This window comes from Thalassophryne amazonica, chromosome 20 (genome assembly GCF_902500255.1).
Source record: "Thalassophryne amazonica chromosome 20, fThaAma1.1, whole genome shotgun sequence".
Lineage (NCBI taxonomy): Eukaryota > Metazoa > Chordata > Actinopteri > Batrachoidiformes > Batrachoididae > Thalassophryne > Thalassophryne amazonica.
Window position 1 is genome coordinate 32,818,247 of NC_047122.1, and position 21,779 is coordinate 32,840,025.

At 40.0% G+C, this 21,779-nt stretch overlaps 1 protein-coding gene across 1 annotated transcript in view; it reads left to right on the forward strand.

Moving 5' to 3' along the window:
* The first annotated feature begins 1,323 nt into the window (after positions 1-1,323).
* The window catches only part of samd12 (sterile alpha motif domain containing 12), a 299,965-nt gene continuing 279,509 nt past the window's right edge, over positions 1,324-21,779 (forward strand). The window contains exon 1 of the mRNA XM_034160800.1: positions 1,324-1,522. Within this exon, the coding sequence (XP_034016691.1) occupies positions 1,462-1,522 (61 nt within the window). The 5' untranslated portion in view covers positions 1,324-1,461. The remainder of the gene's footprint in view (positions 1,523-21,779) is intronic.

Below are 21,779 nucleotides of genomic sequence, written 5' to 3' on the forward strand. Positions count from 1 at the left end.
ACGGGATAAAAACAGCAAGAATGGTGACAAAGGTCAGTTTCATTTTGTACAGGGGTCAAAAGTTAAAGCTGCTCTAATTTCAGTCAAATGTGATGCAAATTACTAGTTGCGTTAACACAGTTCTAAAAAGGAATAGTTTGGACCATGTATCATCCTTACTTATCACATTATGGGGTAACATATGTCACATGTCATAGAATCCAGTAAACCTTGTTTGACCTTTACTTTGGAGACCAAGCATTCAGCACTGTCGACACAATTCCATTTATTAATCTTATTAGCTCAACCAATAATTTGCATTGTTTTTACCAAAATTGGAGCAACTTTAACTTTTGACCCCTGTACAAAATGACACTGACCTTTGTCACCATTCTTGCTGTTTTTATCCTGTAACTCCATAGAATTGAGTCACAGATAGTCCAAACTATACTTTTTTGGAATCTTTATGATCAGGCAAATAATGTGGAATGTTTTCCAATATGATTGGAGCATCTTTTAATTTTGACCTCTGTGTAATTCCTCAATTGACCCCTACCTGACCACCGATTGAAAAGTCAAGAGGCCAATCGGTTTTTTCAAAAGAGGAGTGTCTAAGGAGTATTTCTGCCGAATTTGATGCTTTTATCACCATTTGCATGATTGTCTCACTTATCTTACATAAAGCTCCGCTGCTGCACAAATTCAGGAAAGGGCTTCGCCTACACTACCCAGGCTTCTTTGCGGCGGTAGCAGCTGTGCGCTCCTGCCCCCAGAAAAGTGATGACAAACGCCAAAAGAAGGAGCGATGACAGAGCGCAGTCTCTGACCTGTTCGTCAGCAAGTGATGCACAAAGCCGCGGAGTAGCGCCATGGCTGTGGAAGGTAAGGCGCTGGACAGTGTGCGCGCTTCGCGCTGCCGTTTCTAATTTAGCGTGTTGTCGCTGCAGAAACTGCGCGCTGTGCAGCCCGGCCAGCTGCGAACGCTTGTGATTGGGTGATGTGCGCCGCTCGTGCTCTCACAGCGTGCACACGATGACATCCTGCACACAGCACTCTCACAGCCAATATTTTTTTTTATTTATTTATATTTTTTTGAAAGAAAAAAAAAACCGTGCGTAATTGCGCAGACGTTAATAGCCCCGCAGTGCGCGTTCGCCCTTTTCTTTTGCACAGTCACGCATTGACTGTTGGAGGATGTTCCTTTTAGAAAGTGACTTTTTTAAAATCCTGATTATGTTCTTTGAAAATCTGTAGGCGCGCGCTGATGCAACAGAGCGCGGCGCACGCCCGCGCGTTTGGGCTGCTCCACCAGCAGATCCGGTTGAGGCTCCTCTGGCAGCAGGTGGTGTTGCACGTGCGACTGGAAGTTGGCTGCTCCTCTCGGTGATCGTTCGTCGTCTGGGGGGCTTTGTTTTTCTGTTTCACCTGCTCGCTCCCGACGTTCGAGGTGGTGGCAGTGCGCGTGAGCCGTGGCGCTCCGAGATGCTCGGACAGTCTCCTCACCTGATCGGAGGCATCCAGTGGATCCAGAATCCAATGAGAGGTAGGCGGAGCAGGCTCAGAACCGAATCGGAGGCTTTAGTTTGTTGTGGCTTGAGGAATGCTCGCTGTGAGACTCTGGTGTCTCTGGCTGTTCACGTGTTCACAAACCTGTTACAGCTGACAGAAGTCGACACTTTTTTTTTTTAAATCGTCCTTTGGTTATGGTTCACTAGATTCAGGCGATCTGCCTCAGAGTTTTTTGTTGTTGTTTTTTATGTATGGCTTTCAACCTCCCTTATGACGCCATAAAGATCGGTTGCTATTTTGTTGAGGAAGGTGTTGCTCTTGTTTTTGCTTTCAGAAATGCGACTGAACCTGTTTTAAAAATGATTGTTGCCGTCATGCAGAAATGGTCACTGGGTCATTTTAAATTTTGATGATCTGGATCTGCCTCTATGACATCATAAAAGTGTATACCTGCTCTTGTTTTGCACTTGCAAACAGACAAATGTTATCAACACTGTTGCCTGTGGGGATTCACATACATGCTCTAGATTGGGTAGTGTTTATAAAATAAGGAGCTGACATTTTTCAAGAGTGGTAATAAATTAAGCAAAGTTCCTATAATGAGGTGGAATGGCGTGTGAGTCCAGAAAGTTTTTAGAACCTTAGACCTCACCAGTTTTTAGAACTCAACTTTTTTCCCCTGTTAATTATGTAATTTTTTATTCTAATTTATTGTCTTAATTATAAATTGTTTAGGTTCTTGTTATCATATTTACACTATTATTATTGTCATCATTATTATTTTATTTTTACTTCTATTTTGTCATTTGATTTTTAAATGGACCACAATGGAAATAAGTGTTTTCACTTTCTTGTGTCATCCATGAATTTTTAACGTATTTACAGTTATATTTTGTACTTACATTGAACATACTAAATAAAATCATGCAGACACACACTCATGCTTTTAATATAAAGATGGTTTACTGCCCCCTGCTGTAATGGCGTGTTAGTCATGAATGTAATGAGCAACGTTTGCTAATGTCTGTAGTTTCTCCAAAAATGTTAGTCCTAGCAACGTTTCGTTTTGGCAGCATTCATCTTTGACCCAAAATACATAGGCATACCAAACAGCAGCTGTCCTCAGTCACACACACACACACAGAGCTTTTTGTTTTTTTTCTGCATTCTGCTGCAAGCAGGTGTTTTTAATTTTTACACACACACAGAGACGTGACGGAAGACATAAAAAGCAATACTCTTTTCACTCATGGTAATGACAACATAACACTTAACTAAACTGACTAAACCAACAAAAACAACTAAATCAATAACATTAACAACACTATTAAACTAACATGAACCAAAATAACATGTAAAGCCCACAAAACCTAAACTCCCATGGTGCGTTGCAGCACAACGTCCATTGTTTACTGGTTAGCTAAAATCCCTATTTTCTCAAAAAATATTTGTCCTATCAATTTTCAGTTTTCACAGCATTTCAACCTTGACCTGGAATAAATAAGCATACCAAACAGCAAATGTCAGCTCTCCCAGAGGCCACCTGGCTATTATAATATAGATGATGATGATTATTGTTATTCTTACTTAATGGTTCACACTGTTGATAAGGTCCCAGGTTCCTGACCTGGTCCTTTGTGGCATTTGCTCCAGCATCCTCCTGCTTCCAAAGATACGCAGTTTAGGTGACTTGGTGGCTCTAATTGATCAAAGGTATGTGTGAGAGAGTGTGAATATGTTTATATGCCCATATGTGTCAATCCCACACAGAGGTGGCCTGAACAGGGTGGACACCCCCCACCACACCACACATGCACACACCCACACACTCCATGTAATGACCTTTAAATGGAGCAAGTGGATTCAGAAAATGAATAAATAAAATTAAATTGATTTTTTTTTTTTCTTAGACACTTTTATGACATCACAAAATTTTGTAGTATGCCTGCTCTTGATACCTTCACAAACCAGCAGATGAGGGTGGAAGTTATCAGCCGTTGTTGTTGTGGAGAAATGGTCAATGGATCATTCTTATATTTTAATGATCTGGATCTGCCTCAAAATTTTCCCATCTAAAAAAAAAAAAAAAAATCATCCTCTTATTACATCACAAAGGTGTAGTTATGTTGTTGTTGAAGTATTCCTCTTATTTTTAGCTTCACCAATTAAAGTGGGGTGAGGTGTGGGTCATGTGATCAGCCTTTATTTTTGCTGTGGAGAAATAGTCCACGGACCAGTGTTAACTCTGTAACAAGTGTTAATACAGTGTTAAATCAAGTTAACACTGCACAGTATATCCGGTTGAACCATTACACGGTATCATATTGACAGACGGTAGAGATTTGGACTCCACCGACTAATCGCGATAATGCCTGCAGAGTTTTGATCCATGAAAACTCTTCTGTGTGTGAACCACAGCTGCGGGGGGGGGGGGGGGGGGTGTTCTGAGCTGAGGCCTGACTCTCACTGAGAAAAGAGGATTCATGTGAGTTTGTGAGACACCTGAATGTCTCCGCACTTAGCTGTTATATCGCTGGCTGATACTTGCAAAGCCAATGTTTATTTATTTCAGCGGACGCACTGGGGGAAGGCAGTCGCTCCGTGGCGACCCGACTCAAACATTTTAGAAAGCGGCACATTAAATAACGCAAGTATTTTTTTAATCGGAGTAGAAAAACAAAATCAGCCAGGTAATGATGATTTACCCAGACTGACTTCAAATATGAGTAAAGTAAGTATTTTTATCTTTTTTTTTTTTGGTGGTTTCACTTTGAGTTTTGTAAATGAGGAAAAGCGCCAGTGAGCGTCCTGAAAACCATTCATGTATTCAGAGTGGGTGTGCCATGTAGTGTTCAAGAGATGAAACTTCAGCCACTGACCCAACAATAAATACATTTATTAAATTTTTCACCAAAACATCACATCTAGGCTTACATCTTAGATGTACCTTCTGGCAAATTGTAGCTGTAGTTTTGAGTTCTGCACAATAAATGTTCGAAATTACATTATATCTTTTTTTTTTATCATTTTTTGTTTATTTATTTTTAGCAGTTCACCTTTTGCTAAGGGAACCATTCAGAAATACTTACATTATAAGTTTTACACTTAAGTTTATATTGCGATATATTCCATTACTGTGAAGGGATTCAATTTATACTGTGATATGAATTTCAGGTCATATCACCCAGCCCTAAATCAAGTTGACCATCATTAACAATTTGAAGGAGTTGATTTCACGCTGCAATAGAACTGATTTAACGCGGCTTAGAATGTGACCAGATGCACTTGTCAGTGTTAATTTAACACTGCAGATGTCCTTAGATTTTTATTTTATTGCGATAAAATCTATTTTAGGCATATTTCCTGTGTTATTGTGTATACGGTATCCTGCGTCAGTCTGATGTAGGCATGTGATGCTCATCACGGAGGGGTACTGCATCAAAAGGTCAAATGTGACCACTTTTGACTGCCTAAACAGTCTGACCTTTCTGTGTGCAGCCAGTGGGTGCAGCAGTGACTTTGCTTTTTGTTCCTGACAGACTGCAGGCTTTGCTAAGATAATATATAGATAACTATAAGTATAGACTTGGAAAATTAAAGATGTAGTTTTGTATTGCTGTAAAAAATTAAAGGGTAATCACTGTGAAAATGATCAATCCATTTTCTTACTTGAACCAATGCTTATATATTTGTGGATATTAAAAATGCCTATTTTGGGAAATAGGTTCAAGATGCACCTGTAGTTACTATGAAACACAATTATGAAGTTGTGTATCACCTTTCTGTTGGGCACATTACCTTTCACACTTGGTGACCTTGAAAGGTCAATATCAAGGTCATCACTGTTTAATGCCAACAGTTTGTGGCCAGTACAGATTAAACACAGTGGAAGGGTTGCATGCTAATTGGTCCCAGCCTTTACTGGGGAAGTAATCTGCGATGAGGTGGTGTGCCATCCAGGGGGGGGGATGATAAACTGTTATCCACTCAGCCCAGTCTCACGTATTTTTTTTCGTCCTCCCATCATGAAATTATTTAAATTTTCTTGATTTTTTTTTTTTTACTCACTATCACTAACCCTACTCCTTCCCCTAAGCCTAAATATTACCACCCCAGACCCCCCGCTGAACTTTTAATTATGTGCACCTGTCACGGAATGAATTAGAATGAATTTGTGCTCCCATGACGAAAATTTAGCACTTTTCGTGACAATATGACGAACCAATAGAATAATGTATATTTCGTGCTGCTGAGTTATGACAATCAGTGAGACTGGGTTGCATCCACTTCATACTGCAGAATCCGGAGATGAGCATTGCCACTAATGATCCTGTACATCAGACAAACCTCACAACAACACTTTGCAGCTTCACTTTTATTCACGAGGTCACATCTGAGGAAAAATAATCTCTGTCGTGTCACGGTCGTCTGCTCGATTGTGCCACCAATCTATCGGACTAAAAAATATAGGTCAAACTTCGAACCATTTATCGCACATAAGCTGACAAAGCTCTTGCACAACCCAGCGGTTTCCTAAGAATCACTTTGAATGCACTTTAACTACTGTCTGTCTTCCATGACAAATAAAATGCGCATTTCTTCTAAACTGCAATATTAGTCGCCAAATGCTTTCATTTATGCTCTGTTGCAGGTTTTATAAAGGATTTACCGAAACAAGCAACCGTGATTTTGGCAAAGTCTTTATTTTCGTATGTAAACACAAATATGTTGCAGTTTTGACAAGTTTAACAGGAAAATAATATTCTTGCTTGAGGAGGAGACGTGTGCTGTATTTTTTGACAGTTACGTACATCGTGAGCTCACTGGACACTGAGCGCAATACACAGATTACATCACTGCCGTTTAGTGAAGGTTTCGGATTCAAGCAAACTTTAGTCCATTTGTATGTGATTGACTTACATCTACTCACGCACACAGTTACAGATTTATTTTGATTCCGTATTCATCACACCATCATATGCTTTAAGTCAGGCTGCTGTTTGAGCCACAATGTTAACAAGCGCTTTTGTCTTGTTATAACTGAATATTTCAGCTCTGAGCCCTAATATACACTGCAGGTACATGGTGGCTGCATTGCATGTTGATTTTCATTTCGGTGGCCGTGTTAATTGCTTACAGCTTGCTCAGTGCCTGCATGAGGAAAGCATCCCAGATGCATCTCACATTGTGGCTGTTGCACTGCTTTGGAGAGTCGGGCCAGCACTTTTTTTTCCACTCGTGATCCGAGGGGTAGGCTGAAAAAATAGATGTAAATCAGGGGTGGGCAACTTGTTCCAGAAAGGACCAAGAGGGTGCAGGTTTTCTTTGCAGCCACTGACTCCACCAGGTGATTTCTATGGTTAATATCATTTTGAGCAGAAGGAGTCAGTTAATCAGTGAAATCACCTGGTGGAGTCAGTGGCTGCAAAGAAAACCTGCACCCTCTTGGTCCTTTCTGGAACAAGTTGCCCACCCCTGATGTAAATGATTGTTCCTGGTATGATGTCAAAGGTATGTCAAAATGACATCATATTGACAACATTAAATAATTTACACATTTTACTGGAGTTCATACAGTGAGGCAAATAAGCATTTGATCCACTCTCAATTTTTGCAAGATTTCCCACCTACAAAGAATGGTGAGGTCTGTAATTTTTATTGTAGGTACACTTCAACTATGAGAGACAGAATCTAAAAAACAAAAATCTAGAAAATCACATTGTATGATTTTTTTTTTTTTTTAATAATTAATTTGAATTTTATTGCATGAAATAAGTGATACAATAGAAAAATGGAACTTAATATTTGGCACAGAAATCATTGTTTGGAATTATAGAAGTCAGATGTTTCCTGTAGTTGTTGACCAAGTTTTGCACACTGCAGCAGGGATTTTGGTCCACTCCTCCATACAGATCATCTCCAGATCTTTTAGTTTTGGAGTTTCAGCTCCTTCCAAAGATTTTCCATTGGGTTCAGGTCTGGAGACTGGCCAGGCCACTCCAGGACCTTGAAATGCTTCTTACGGAGCCCCTCCTGTAAGTGTGTTTGAGGTCATTGTCATGCTGGAAGACCCAACCACGACCCATCTTCAATTTTACTGAGGGAAGGAGGTTGTTTGCCAAAATCTCACGATACATGACCCCATCCATCCTCCTTGCAATACAGTGCTGTCATCCTGTCCCCTTTGCAGAAAAGCACCCCCAAAAATGTTTCCACCCCCATGCTTCACGGTTGGGATGGTGTTCTTGGGGTTGTTCTCATCCTCCAAACATGGTGAGTGGAGTTTGTCGGAATGTTCCATGAGCTTATCATGCCGACACAAACACGTTTTTCACAAAGTTTTGATATCACACACGCTGCTTGAACAAACAATGTGATCACATCAACCGCTTACCACACCGATGCACCAGGTTGCAGCCAATCACATAGTCTCACTGATACACAATGGCAGGGCAAGACCGCTCACCTGGGTGCGGTTGATTTCAGGCATAAGAACAGCTCAGCCCAATGATAGGGGCTCTTCTCTTGCAGTGGTGCATGTGATGTTTGCTCCTGGAAGACCCCAGTGCTGTGTTTTTTCACTCTGTTCTCAGTGCAGGCATCTATTTCAATACAACATCTGTTGTTTGAAATCTCCTGTCAGTTATTGAGTTCATTCACCACATAAAACTACTGGATGGGGTTCAGGCAGACAGAAAAACCCCAACAAGTTGATACCAAAAAGCTCTATTTTGGTCTCATCTGACCACATGACCTTCTCCCATGCCTCCTGGATCATCCAGATGGTCACTGGCAAACTTCAAATGGGCCTGGACATGTGCTGGCTTGAGCAGTGGGACCTTGCTGCCCTGCAGGATTTAAATCATGACGACATTGTGTGTTACTAATGTAATCTTTGTGACTGTGGTCCCAGCTGTCTTCATGTCATTAACCAGGTCTTCCCGTGTAGTTATGGACTTTCTCAAAATCGTCCTTATCACATGAGGCAGGATCTTGCAAAGAAGATTGAGTCATCTTGTGTTTCATCCATTTTCTAATAGTTATGCAGACAGTTGTTGTCTTCTACCAAGCTGCTTGCCTGTTGTCCTGTAGGCCATCCCAGCCTTGTGCAGGTCTACAGTTTTGTCCCTGGTGTCCTTAGACAGCTCTTTGATCTTGGTTATGGTGGACAGGTTGGAGTGTGATTGATTGAGTGTGTGAACAGGTGTCTTTTATACAGGTAACAAGTTCAAACAGGTGCAATTAATACAGGTAAAGAGTGCAGAATAGGAGGGCTTCTTAAAGAAAAATTAACAGGTCTGTGTGAGCCAGAATTCTTGCTGGTTGGTAGGTGATCAGATACTTATTTCTTGCAATAAAATGCAAAATAAGTATTTTAAAAAACATGCTATGTAATTTTTTGGACTTTTTTTTTTTTAGATTCTGACTCTCACATTTGAATTGTACAGTATCTACAATAAAAATTATAGACCTATCCATTCTTCGTAGGTGGGAAAACTTGTAAAATCAAGAGTGGATAAAATACTTACTTGCCTTACTGTATGTCTGGGGGAGAGGTCACAGGGAAATTAAAAAGCATATATATTTTTTTAAATAACTTACAATAAGTCCCTTTTCTGGTCTTCATTTTTCCAACTACTCCTCAACAAAACTCACAAAGAGCTCTAAGACCCACAGGATCCAGATTAATCTAAAAAGGGAGAAGCTGTTGGTTCAGAAGGTGAGTTTGTGTGCCCATTTTGCACTATGCTGTCAATCAAGAAAAACAAGCACCTGTTCTGGTAAGATTGCACTTACAGATACAGATACTTTGTCATTGAAACAAGTACAACAAAAAGTAATGGGGAAGCCTTTCAGTGCAAATGTAAACCACTGTACTTGCTTTAATGGCCCTGTACCTGTACATGTACAACTTAACATGGCATTGGCTTTTCAATGACGAGAAGTTATTTGTTACATTTCAGGGCAGATGACAGACTAGTACCGTTTATATAACAGCTGAGTGGATCCTTGTCATTTGATTGGTGCTTTATGGTATGTTCCAGTTTTCACCTCATGAAATCTTCGTACCATTGAACTCATAAACATTCATTATTTGTATACTAGTCACTGCTGGGTCACTTGACAATTGGATAATGGATAGGTTGGCATTTTCTGAATTAAGACCCATTATGGTTTGATGTCATGACAATAATGATTGTCTTGAACTGCACATTTTCACTCACTTCCCACTACAACATGATAATTAGGAGACTGTTCCAAGCATTGTAAAGTCTAAACTTGTTTGTTTGTTTGTTTTTAATCAGTGAACGTTGATATCCACAAATAGTTATGAATGTTTGATCACATCAGTAGAGATGGTCTGTCTTCATACTTGCAGGTTTTGTATTCTTTGCTTGCTTAAAAATTCACTTGTCTCAGCAGTGACATTCATGTCTCTGGAAGCTCAACCTTTGAGAGATACCTGGGAAAAGCTTATGGAGTCATGATGTTGCTGGACAGAGGTGTTTTTTGATGCCAATACCGTTGTAGAAGAATGAAGGTCCAGTTCTTTAGGGTTCTGGTGCTTCCTGTCTTGCTGTATGGTTGTGAGACAAGGATGCTTACCAGTCACTTGAGGACTGGATGTCGGATGATGATGTTCCCTGGAAGTTCCTTGGGTACCGTTGGAATGCCTTTGTGCCAAATAGTTACTCATGGAGGGTCAGATGAGGTGAACTACTTCCATAATGAGGGAACATAAAGTACAATATCATGGCCACTATAGGTACATTGCTATGTTCACAAGCCAGTGTGCAGATGTCTCACTGTTGAGGACCCCAGCAAATGGAAAGGGCCAAGAGGATGCCCATGTAGCACCTGGCTGGAGTCGATAGATGCTTACTTTCTGGAGGTGGAGGTAGCTGCATGACCAAATTGATGCATTTCCTTGCTTTCTTGACACAGTAGTTTGTTTTGCTTTCATCACCGCTTTTGACACTGTAGGAAGGTGATTAAAAAAACAATGGGACCTTAAAGCAACAACCACCAGTATTAATAATTTAGGCAAACAGCAGTGTGTGTGTGTGTCAGAACCATATATCTGCACAGAAATGCACACACAGAGCCCAGGATTGGACCCTATGTCCAAACACTGCAGTGCTTACGCCTGTGGCTGAGTGTATGCCTTTCTCTCATTTGCTCTTGCCTCAGTGCATCAAGTCTCCTCTCTGTGTCCTGCCCTGCTCTGCTTCTCTGTGCACCCATTCAGAAAACTCATCTAAAATATATGACAGAGATCCAGCCCAGGAGGAGAATTTGAAGAATCAGTGTGTTTGATTGAGCCTGTAGTGGGGTTACATCTTTGTCAAGCTCATCAGTGAAGGAACATCCTCCTGGTCTTACTCAGCAGAATTGAGATGGACTAGCAAATGTCAGAGGAGAGCAGTAGTGTGTAATCGTCCCTCTGGCAGCCTTACAGCTGTCTTTGATCTACCATTGTAAAGTTCTGCTGCCTGGACCATAGAATGAGGACTAAGCAATATATCAAAATAGAAAACTAGAATTAGAACATTGTCATAGTGAGCATAGGTCATGTCCATAAGTCCTGTTGTTTGCAAGTTCAGCCACTGTCTATAAATAACTTAAAGTACCAGAACTCTGGGGTTGATCAGGATTGTGATGCAGGCCTCACTCTTTAGTATTTGGACAGACTTGTTATTGTGAAGGTTGCTGAATCTACAGAAATGTTCACTGGCTTTGAGTTTACAGGTAATGCTATGATGTTTGTTGAATCAGTGCAAGTCCTGGTTGTAGCTCTTGAGATGCTGAGGCAGGAGCCGGTGTGTTCAGGCTTATGAGCATCCTGGGTCAAGATCATAATCCAATCTTACAATAAAATCAGGTACAATATTTTCTGGAGTACAAGTTACGGGATTTTTTTTACTCATTTGGGAAGTCCTATGAGATATACTCAGGTGCTACTTAGTATATACAAAAAATCATGCATTTGTTATCTGTCTGTCCGGCTGCAATTCATTCGCTGCAACGTAGCTCGGCACCTATTGCTCGCAGAAACTTCATATTTGGTGGGTACATGCCTTGGAGGAGTACTTTGCATGGGTTCGAAGACCGGTGACCTTGACCTACTTTTCAAGGTCACCAATGGTCACAACTGTCAAATCCTTCGCCTGAAATTTGTTCGCCGCAATGCACCTCGGCACCTATTGCTTGCAAAAACTTCATATTTGGTGGGTACATATGTTCGAGGAGTACTTCGCATGGGTTCGAAGGCCAGTGACCATGACCTACTTTTAAAAAATTACCAATAGTTGCATTTGTTCGAAGGCTACTGACTTTTTATGGCCACATCCTCTAAATAAATATAATGCCAATTCTCCAATTTTTCCACTGTGTATCCCAGTATACATCAAACATATGAGGGTTCAACCAAATACCTACCCCACACATGTACATATTACTGCACTTTACATGGAAAATAGTACTGCATGCGTGACATTTCGTGACGAATGTCTCTAGTTTTTTTTTTCTCTTTGATTTTCTCTGTGCAGCTCCACATTTAGGTGATGAGCTGTGACTGAAGTTATTATGAGGGCTGCAAACTAACAACAATCTGATTTTTGGTTCATTCTTTTAAAATCAAACACAGTTTAACACGTGCAAAAGAGCAATTTTGGAGACAGACAAACGCAAAGCGAAAAGTTGGGCTCAAAATGACTAAGTCGTGGAAGAAATTAAACCAGCGAGAAGAAGCGCAGAGGCAACTGTCCAAGAACACATGGTTAGATTCTAGCTGGTCTGGTGTCTTTCAGATTGTTAAAATGTATGAATCAAATCAAATCAGTTTTATTTATATAGCGCCAAATCACAACAGTTGCCCCAAGGCGCTTTATATTGTAAAGCAAAAGCCATACAAAAATTACCGAAAAACCCCAATGGTCAAAACAACCCCCTATGAGCAAGCACTTGGTGACAGTGGGAAGGAAAAACTCCCTTTTAACAGGAAGAAACCTCCAGCAGAACCAGGCTCAGGGAGGGGCTAGTCTTCTGCTGGGACTGGTTGGGGCTGAGGGGAGAGAATCAGGAAAAAGACATGCTGTGGAAGACAGCAGAGATCAGTCACTAATGATTAAATGCAGAGTGGTGCATACAGAGCAAAAAGAGGTGAATAAAAAGAAACACTGGGTGCATCATGGGAACCCCCCAGCAGTCTAAGTCTATAGCAGCATAACTAAGGGATGGTTCAGGGTCACCTGATCCAGCCCTAACTATAAGCTTTTTCAAAAAGGAAAGTTTTAAGCTTAATCTTAAAAGTAGAGAGGGTGTCTGTCTCCCTAATCCAAATTGGGAGCTGGTTCCAGAGGAGAGGAGCCTGAAAGCGAGCTATACAGTGTTATATACATATCAGTGAGTTTGCAAAGGGTTAGCATGGTGATGTCACTTCCTGGTCTAATTAATTGCTAGACCACTAGCTTTATTTCTGGTATATTATGTAAAAGCTAGCGAGCGGTACATGCGAAAGGTAATATGGTGGCCGATTTGCATAAAAATATTGGCCAATGAGCTATCCAGTGTTATACATATCAGTGAGTTTGCAGAGGTTAGCATGGTGATGTCACTTCCTGGTATAACTACTTGCTAGACTACTAGCTTTATTTCTGGTATATTATGTAAAAGCTAGCAAGAAATAACCACTTGTGAAACTGAAAATGTTTTTGTGACCTGATAACACCTCTGGAGTCATTTACAAGACCTGTTGCAGACGTTAGCTTGCATGATAGCTCAAAGCTAACTTCCTATGGAGTTAAATTTGTCTCATTAATAACTGCAAATGCACGGAGGGTGATCTAGAAATATTCCTTGATTTGCACAACATGAACAAATTTGATTTGAACACGTAAAAATTGTACGTAAGACAGTAGGATCTTAATAATTAAACAACTGCAAATTAAAAAGAACACAATGCTCATATGGCTGAGGGTATTTTTAGCATTGTGTTCGTTATAGTTTTAGTTTTCAAGCCCTCTGCTGTCACCAGCACACAGAAAAGATCAACTTATCCTTAATATTATAAAATGCCATGCCGAGGTATTTGTTTGCCTTCTTTTTCCACATTTTCCTCTGCCCTTCTGTTGCACACTTCTATTATCACTGCCGCTGTGACGCTGCATATTTCCCCATGTGGGACTAATAAAGGAATATTGCATGTGAAATGAATTCTACAAAGTTCAGAATTTGTTTAGGAGCAGATCGAGACGTCTTTGTACCCCTTTTGTGACTCTTTTGTTCCATTCATTCGGGTTTGTCTGGTTTGTTTTATTCATGCTGGCGTAAAAACTGTTACTCCAACTCTGCAAGAAGGTCACATTCATAGTGATGCTGTTACTTATTATACTAATAATGAATGTTTTTTTTCATTCGTTCAGTGGTACGAATGAAATGTTTTTTCATTCATTCAATGGTACGTTCCATCTTTCACCTCATGAAATATTCGTACCATTGAACAAATGGAAAAAAACATTATTTGTTTTATATGACGGCTAAAATAGATCCTTGTTATTTGATATTTTATTAATTTATAAACAGAAAAGGGACTTACAGTTTGGTGTTCCACTGGTGGCTTAACAGTTCAACACAAACTTTAAATAGGAGTCCAAAATTGTGACAATGTAGTCCGTGATGCTGTGCACTGACTTTGTGTCCTTCCAAAAAAAAAAACTGTCTAGTTCCTCAGTCCAATGAAAATTCACATCAGAAATTTATCCAGCTTTTCATCCTAACAGCTCTTCATGCCACCAGATGGCTTACAATGTAGTGGATTTGGTTTTTGTGTGTTAGAAGAATTAGCAGTGTCAATTAGCTTCTTCAAACCATCTTCAACCAGCTATCAAACTCTATGTCTAGCTAAACACCACCCCCATAGTGTGAGCACATGCGGTGGTCAGGGTGTGCAATAGCACATTTCATATAGCATCAAAATTGCACGCAAAAAAGGAACTATTGCACAGTCAATGAAACACAGCGGCAAATGGTACGAATAATCCATGTCACATGACATACAACCCACCAATCAAATGACAAGCATCCACTCAGCCATTATATATTGTGCAATAATCTCTGTAAACTTATCTGACTGCTTTGTTGGTGGGGTTGCATGAGGATTTTGGCACGTTTTTCTCCGTTCATTCTGCAGCAGTGGTTTTAATTCTACGACTCTGACCCAACCACTAAGCAAATGTTTTTTTCCTCTCTCTCTCTCTATTTGATTCTCGACACATGCAGGATTTTAGTAGATTTGATGTTGAACGAGAGGGAACGTCTTTATTCTCCGTATCAGGAAATGCATGTGAAGCTAAGTGAGGAATTGAGCTCTGTTGCCTTTATGCAAATATAATGGAGCCTGTGTCTGGAAATGGAAGGCACTAAACCTGCGTGGAAGCTTTATCGACCTTCGTGAGGCGTGAGCATCAGGAAAATGAAACACAGGGGAGTAAATAATAATACTGAATGTACCCGTCTCTGCTTGCTCGTTATTTCTCACACACTTGGCCTCCTGTCACGATCGATGGGCTTTTGTGGGTGAAAATTCTCCCCCAATTGGCACCCCATTGTGTCTTGCCGCCGTGTCAGCCGTGGTCCCGAGTGACCGTGAAGCTCTCTGTGCTGTTATGCTGACTGATGCTGAAGCCGCTGAGCTGAGACAGTTTATGTGTCTATGATATTAAAGTGCCCACAAATGGAAGGAGTCAATGTCACAATGAGTTGACTCATGATGCAAAATGATTTTAGCACTGATGTAAACTGTATTTCCTGTCTTATAGTGGGGCTCATGCCTTTTTCATGTTTATCAGGTATAGCTATAACTGCGCCGCTTCAGGTATTATCATGTGTTGTGCGTTTGCATATGGGTGATTCTTAGACTATGGGCACTTTTATGTCTCTTGATCATATTTTATGAAAAAAAGAAAAAAGGGGAAATTTCACACTTTTATAGTTATCTTTACAATGAAAGTGTTTTAAGAAATTTGTCCTAGTAGTCTATGATGACTTTTTCACCTTTTTTCAGCATCATTATATGCAAATATTGCCATTTTGTGCTTGTCCCACACCCAGACTTATGATCTTCAATGATAAAAATGAATGGTAAAGAAACATTTTTTCTAATGTTTTAAAATATTTCTGAATAAAATATCAGTAAAATAATCAAAACATAATTGGGGTATTCAATGTCATACAACTGTTGTGATTTTTTTTTTTAAACGAAATGTAGTTGTCCCACACTATTGCCGTAATTTCCACCACAACAATAATGTCCCTTTAAAAAGTTTGTATGAAAGATTGTGTGGGTAGTTTCTATGGAGATAAACAGTAACATCAGAGGACATGTATATAGCGCCAAATCACAACAAACAGTTGCCCCAAGGCGCTTTATATTGTAAGGCAATGGTGTGGTAGAAATTACATTTATAAGGCCAATAGTGCCCGTAGTTAAAGAATCACCCATATAATTTCAGAAATGCTGAGCATCTCTCTGCAGTTGCTACGCATTTTAATTCTTATAATTCAAGATATTTGAGTCAAAGGAACAGCACATCAAATTAATCAGGTATGTGACAGAAAATGCATTTAAAAACAAGATATGGGGCCTGAGCTTACACCCGGTGCAAAGCAGCGCGTAATGTAGTACAAGTATCTTTGCAACTTTCAGACCAGTGCACTTATTTCAGGTTAAGCACCTGTGTTCTTTAAAAAAACCCAGAGTTTTCCGTATTTTCCGAAGTAAGTCGGATCTGTCGGAAACGTGCATCGTGAAGACAAAAAGCAAAACCATAAGTCACACTGGAGTATGAGTGGCATTTATTTTTGAAATGTAGCGCTGCCTCTTCATACAACATGAAGCAAACTGAATTTAATCAGCACAATATTTATTTGGAATGCAAACACTGCATTAGTGATCAGAAGTTAACGAGCTAATTAATCGTATTGTTCCAGGCACAGAATGAGAGAAAAATACTTCTTTTGAAGTAAACACGCAATGTAATTTAACACTTTATTTACTTATAGTGCAAAAAAAGAAGAAAAATGTATGTTAAATAACTGTACTGATCTGCTGTTGCTGTTCTTGTCTCACACAGTCCAAACAAGTGTTGTTCTGAGTTGTATAGTTATAATCACTCTCTTTATTCCAGAGTTTGGTTTGAGAACATGATTTATTAAATTTACTTGTTCTCCAAGACAAAGAATGTTTTCTCATTCAGAGCTGCTCCGGAGGGTGAATCACAGTACCTCATTCAGTATACAAGTGCAGCTTGTCACACATGTTGACAGTGCCATCTTGTGACCATACATAATAATGCTATATATATATATATATATATATATATATTTGGGTTCACAGGCATGGAGCATAAGCCATGATCTCTGCTCTGTGCATCTTAACTAGTAAGCAGTAAGCAGCCACCAAAGCTCCCTGAGGTGAAGCATTAGTTGAAGTTTTTTTATTTAGTTTTTTTAAATGTGAGTTTCATTGGTTGTATGTGCAGAGTGTACGTGTGTTGTGCACCTGCCTGTGTAAGGCATACCTGATTATTGTGCTGTATAGATACCAGAACAACTCTGCAGTTGACGTTACATCAGATTTTTTTATGTGGTTTGTGGTGCAGTTTGTTTCTGCTACCTGATGATAGAAATGCACCAGCACCATGCCTGACCATATCTCAGATAGGCACAAGTACATTCACTACTTCAAATATATGCATCTAGGAAAAGAAGTAAGACCAGCACCCTAACCGAGACCCTGAGGACCATTGGTGTCTGTTGCTATTTTTGGATGCCATGGCAGTCCGTGGCAGTTTACTTCCCCAGATTAGGCCGGCACTCATTTACAACTGAGTGGACTGAGACCGTGCAGATGTAGAGTCTCGTCCACGATCACAGACGGGTAGCGTGACTGGGAATCAAATCCAGGTCTGCATATTGGTAGCCAAACTCCAGGATCGATACCTGGCTTGACGTAAAATGAGGAAAATGCTGAACGCTTGGACAGAGATGCTGCTTTAGTGTTTTAGACTCTTTAGACTTTTTAGAAATTCTCTGCACCAGCAATATTTCTGTTGTGATGGTCAAAGGGAGGAAGTTTGTATCTCTTATCGAATATTCATAGCTATTACTCACGCTCCAAATTAAGACAGTCTATTTTTACAGCACTTTTATTCTCTGGCTTTGAAGCTGAGCGCTAACAACCCTATGCCCAGGATACAAGCTCCACAGTGGGACAAAGTGAACACGAGTTATATTTAGCTCCCAAGTGTTTGCTGAAAAGTGGGTCATTTTGCTCCATGTTTCTTTTTATCCTTCCACGTCTCACTCCCCGTCTTTCTATTCCTCCCATGTTCTGCACATGGGAGGCACACAAATGCGGCGGCTTGACAGGAGACCAACAAATCATAGCTGATTGAGCCTGCGGGTCATACAGGCCCGCCTGTGAAGTCTGAGCACGGTTAACTTTTGATAGGATGTCGAGGTGAATTAAGAGCCTCTAGAGAGTCGCGCTGGCTGCCGAACTCCTGACATGACATTCATGCAGTCAGTTCTTTTCATGTCTGCAGTGTATGACAGATAAATTAATGTAAGTGACATGAGTGTGTATATAAAGATGGAGCAATGCCAGAAGCAATGTAGAAACACTCAAAACAACCCATTTGGATGCACAGCTTTTATCCTACACAATTAGCAGGAACAACAGGGGGTTAATGGACTGCGGCAGTGAGTGAGTGGGTCTGTTAAAATTCTGTAACGGTGCTATTCCACAGGGCGCCGTTCTACTATGAGCGCCCACGATCCAACAAAGTGCAAAAACTGGATGAAATGGCTTAACCTGGATCAAATTTTTAAGCAGTTCAGAAATTTGATCCCAATTTTAAATCTGGTGCCGATGATGCCCGGAAGTACTATGTATGCAAAGTTTGTTCAAGATTGATCAAGATGTATTAAAAAGTTGCTATTATGCTTCAAAACTTGAACCAAATTGATATTCGGGATTAAACGGAAAGGACCAGCACTCTGTGATACAGCCCCGTAATACTGTAAGAATGACTGCAAACTCTGCTACAAATGTTGTAGTGCAGCATATAACTGAAGCAATCCTTCAAATTATGAATCAAGCACCAAATTTGGCACAGATACTCCTTAAGCATTAGTCTTTTGAAAAAAACCCGCGTGCCACTTGAATTCTCAAAAGGCAGCCAATAAGGGGTCAATTGAGAATTTACACAGGGGTCAAAAACTGAAAATGCTCTCATCATATTGAAGCCTATACCACGTTATTTATCTGATCATAACGATTCCAAATGGTATAATTTGGGCTATCTACGATGAATGTTCTGGAGTTATGGGGTAAAAACAGCAAGAATGGTGACAAAGGTAAGTTTCAGTTTGTACAGGGGTCAAAAGTTAGTTACTCCAAGTTTGGTAAAAGTTATTAGTTGAGTTAATAGGGTTTCAGAAAGGAATAGTTTGCACCATGTGCCATCCATAGTTATCATGTTATGGGGTAACATATGTCACATGTCATAAAATCCAATGGATATCAACATTGTTTGACCTTTACTGTGGAGACCAAACATTCAACAGAGTCAAAACTATTCCACAGCTGAAAATAACCTGAGCACATTAGATTAGATTGGAGATTAGATAGAACTTTATTAATCCCTTAGGAAGACCCCCTCGGGGAAATTGAGGTTCCAGCAGCATTTGACAGTAGCACACAGGGCAAGTGCGCACAGAGTATCAAAAGTAGAAGTAAGAAACAATTTGTAAAAAGTAAATACAAATATAAATACTGGAAGTACTGTCTTAAGGCACCTTCACACTTGCACAAATCTGATCCCCGCACTGGCGCGCAGTCTGGCGTGCCAGTGAGTAAGCTCGTCATAAACTGTTGTGAACCGTGCTCAGCTGGGTGCCAGTGCGCAAATAAAATTTAGAAATGTTCAAAACTTTAAAGCATTAATTTCATGAACTAATTGTGAAATCTGCACTACCTATTTGAAAACACTGTGTCATTGCGTGTCAATGCATTTCATTGCGCGCAGCGCATCTGAATGATTTTGATGAGCTATTACATCTCTAATAAACAGAATTTTACAGACACATTATTAAACACATAAGAAGGAATGAAAATGCAACTGTTCTACCAATCCATAACAATATATATTATAAACAATTACCTTTGAGACATGATTCCAAATGTGTTATCCATCGCAAAACGCGTACGAGTCAAGCTGTAGCTGTAATTAATTTCTGTGTGATTCTGGGAGCAATAAGAGATGGTTTCATCAGCCAAACTCTGAGAGCAAATGCAACATCAGCTATGAAATGATTATTTTATATAGCGCGGCTTCCAGTAGGCCAAATGGGTTGCATTAGCATGGCAAATTCCACAGAAGTGCAGGGATGAAGTTTGGCCAAGTATCAAGGTGGCTTTACTAGAACTGCTGCTCTCCTTCCCCTCCTCTGTCTTCATGTTACTCCTCCTCCCCCTGAGTGAGCAGTTGTACAGTCTGATGGCCTGAGGGAGAAAGGAGTTTTTCAGCCTGTTGGTCCTGCACTTGGAGAGAAGCAGTCTGTGGCTGAACAGGCTCCTCTGGTTGCTGATGACTGTGTGTAAATGACCCTAGATGTTCTGTTAATAATGAATCACGGCATTTAGGGAACCTATAGGACCACTCCTTTGCAGCCCCAACCTAGAGCTAAACCAAATCAAGTTTTGTAGGTTCCTTAGATGATGCCAAAATGTAAGATGTTCAGAAGAAAAAAAAAATGGCCTCAAGCCAGATATCAAAGATTATGGCCACCAAAATAGTTTTTTTTTTTTTTTTTTTTTTTTTTTTTTTTTAATGACGTTTAAAGGATTTAATTTTCAAAGAAGGTTTTAGGTCAGAATTACAATACTTGTACACAAATAATTTAATTGCTGCCAAATGACAATTTTTCCTTAAAATGCATCATAGCAACAAACAACAGATTTAATAACATTAATATTTTGGCAGGCATTTTATGCACCATCAGGAGTGACACGCCTGAGGCCCGTTTTTAGTTTTGAGATGCTCCCATTTGTTTGGCAATTTGTTAAATCAGTCTCCTGACTTCAAACCTTGTGAAGATCTTTTTGATTTGCTAATTTTCCCAAAGCACACTTGCTAAGAATCAACACAGCATGAAAACAGTGTGAGGAAGTCATTTTCACCTTCCATTTCCTTTAGTTAATTTGTCATCTTGTGCTGTTTGAACACCAACAGATGGAGGAAGCAAAGCAGCCGTGTGGAAAAACTTTTGCCAATTTATGCAGTTAATCATTTGTGAACTGGATGTGATGCATTTTGATGTATTTTTATTTTTACCACAGCGTCAAGCTGTACTTAATGTATTAAAAAAGAGAATTTTTCTGATTTGTTGCCAGGTTTAGTGCCAGACCATCAAACACATTCTTTAAAGGGCATTGGTGGCAAGGATATGTTTGTCAGGATAGAGTTATAATTGGTGACAAACAGTCTTAAATGAAAAGAATCTCATGTATACAGTGCAGAAACATTTGCTTCTGAATCAGTCAATTACATTCACAAAAAAAGCTGTTGTGCTCTGAGAGTCAGCCAGGAAAAAAATAAAATAAAATCTTTTTTTATGGCGCAAACTTAATTTTTTATTATAATATGGTGTTGTTGAAGTCCAACACTCAACTTCAAGCTGGTGAACTCTTTAAAGTAGGGTCAGATCCATAATGGCAGGATAAGGAGTTGAGATACCAATACGAATGTGGAAATACCTGCAGTTCCTTGAATGGCCACTTGAGGGTGGCAATAATAGTGAGTCAGGCACAGGATTTTTATTTACTCACTAGATGGCGGACTGGGCCGATCCGCTCATTCAGTGCCTGTTGCCAGAGCACCACCATCTTGGTGTCTAACAACCAGTTATCAATAGAAATTGATGGGCATGATCAATGCTTTCAAGAGAGTTTCACCATAAAGCTGCATTTTCCGTGCCGTTGCTGTGCTGATACATTTATTCAAACTCGGTCCCACATTTGTACAGCCAATATTTGTCAAAACAAATACAGAAGAGGACCAGACTATTTAATTTGAAGTCCAGACAGAAGAAGAGAACATCTCTGCATTTCAAAATGTGAGGAAAGTGTTTCCAGAAATACCACAAATTTCAGGTTGAAGCTGCAGAGGAGACCTTCATCTGGTCAAATGTGTTGAGAGTTAAGCTCACCTGTCGTCTCTGCAAAC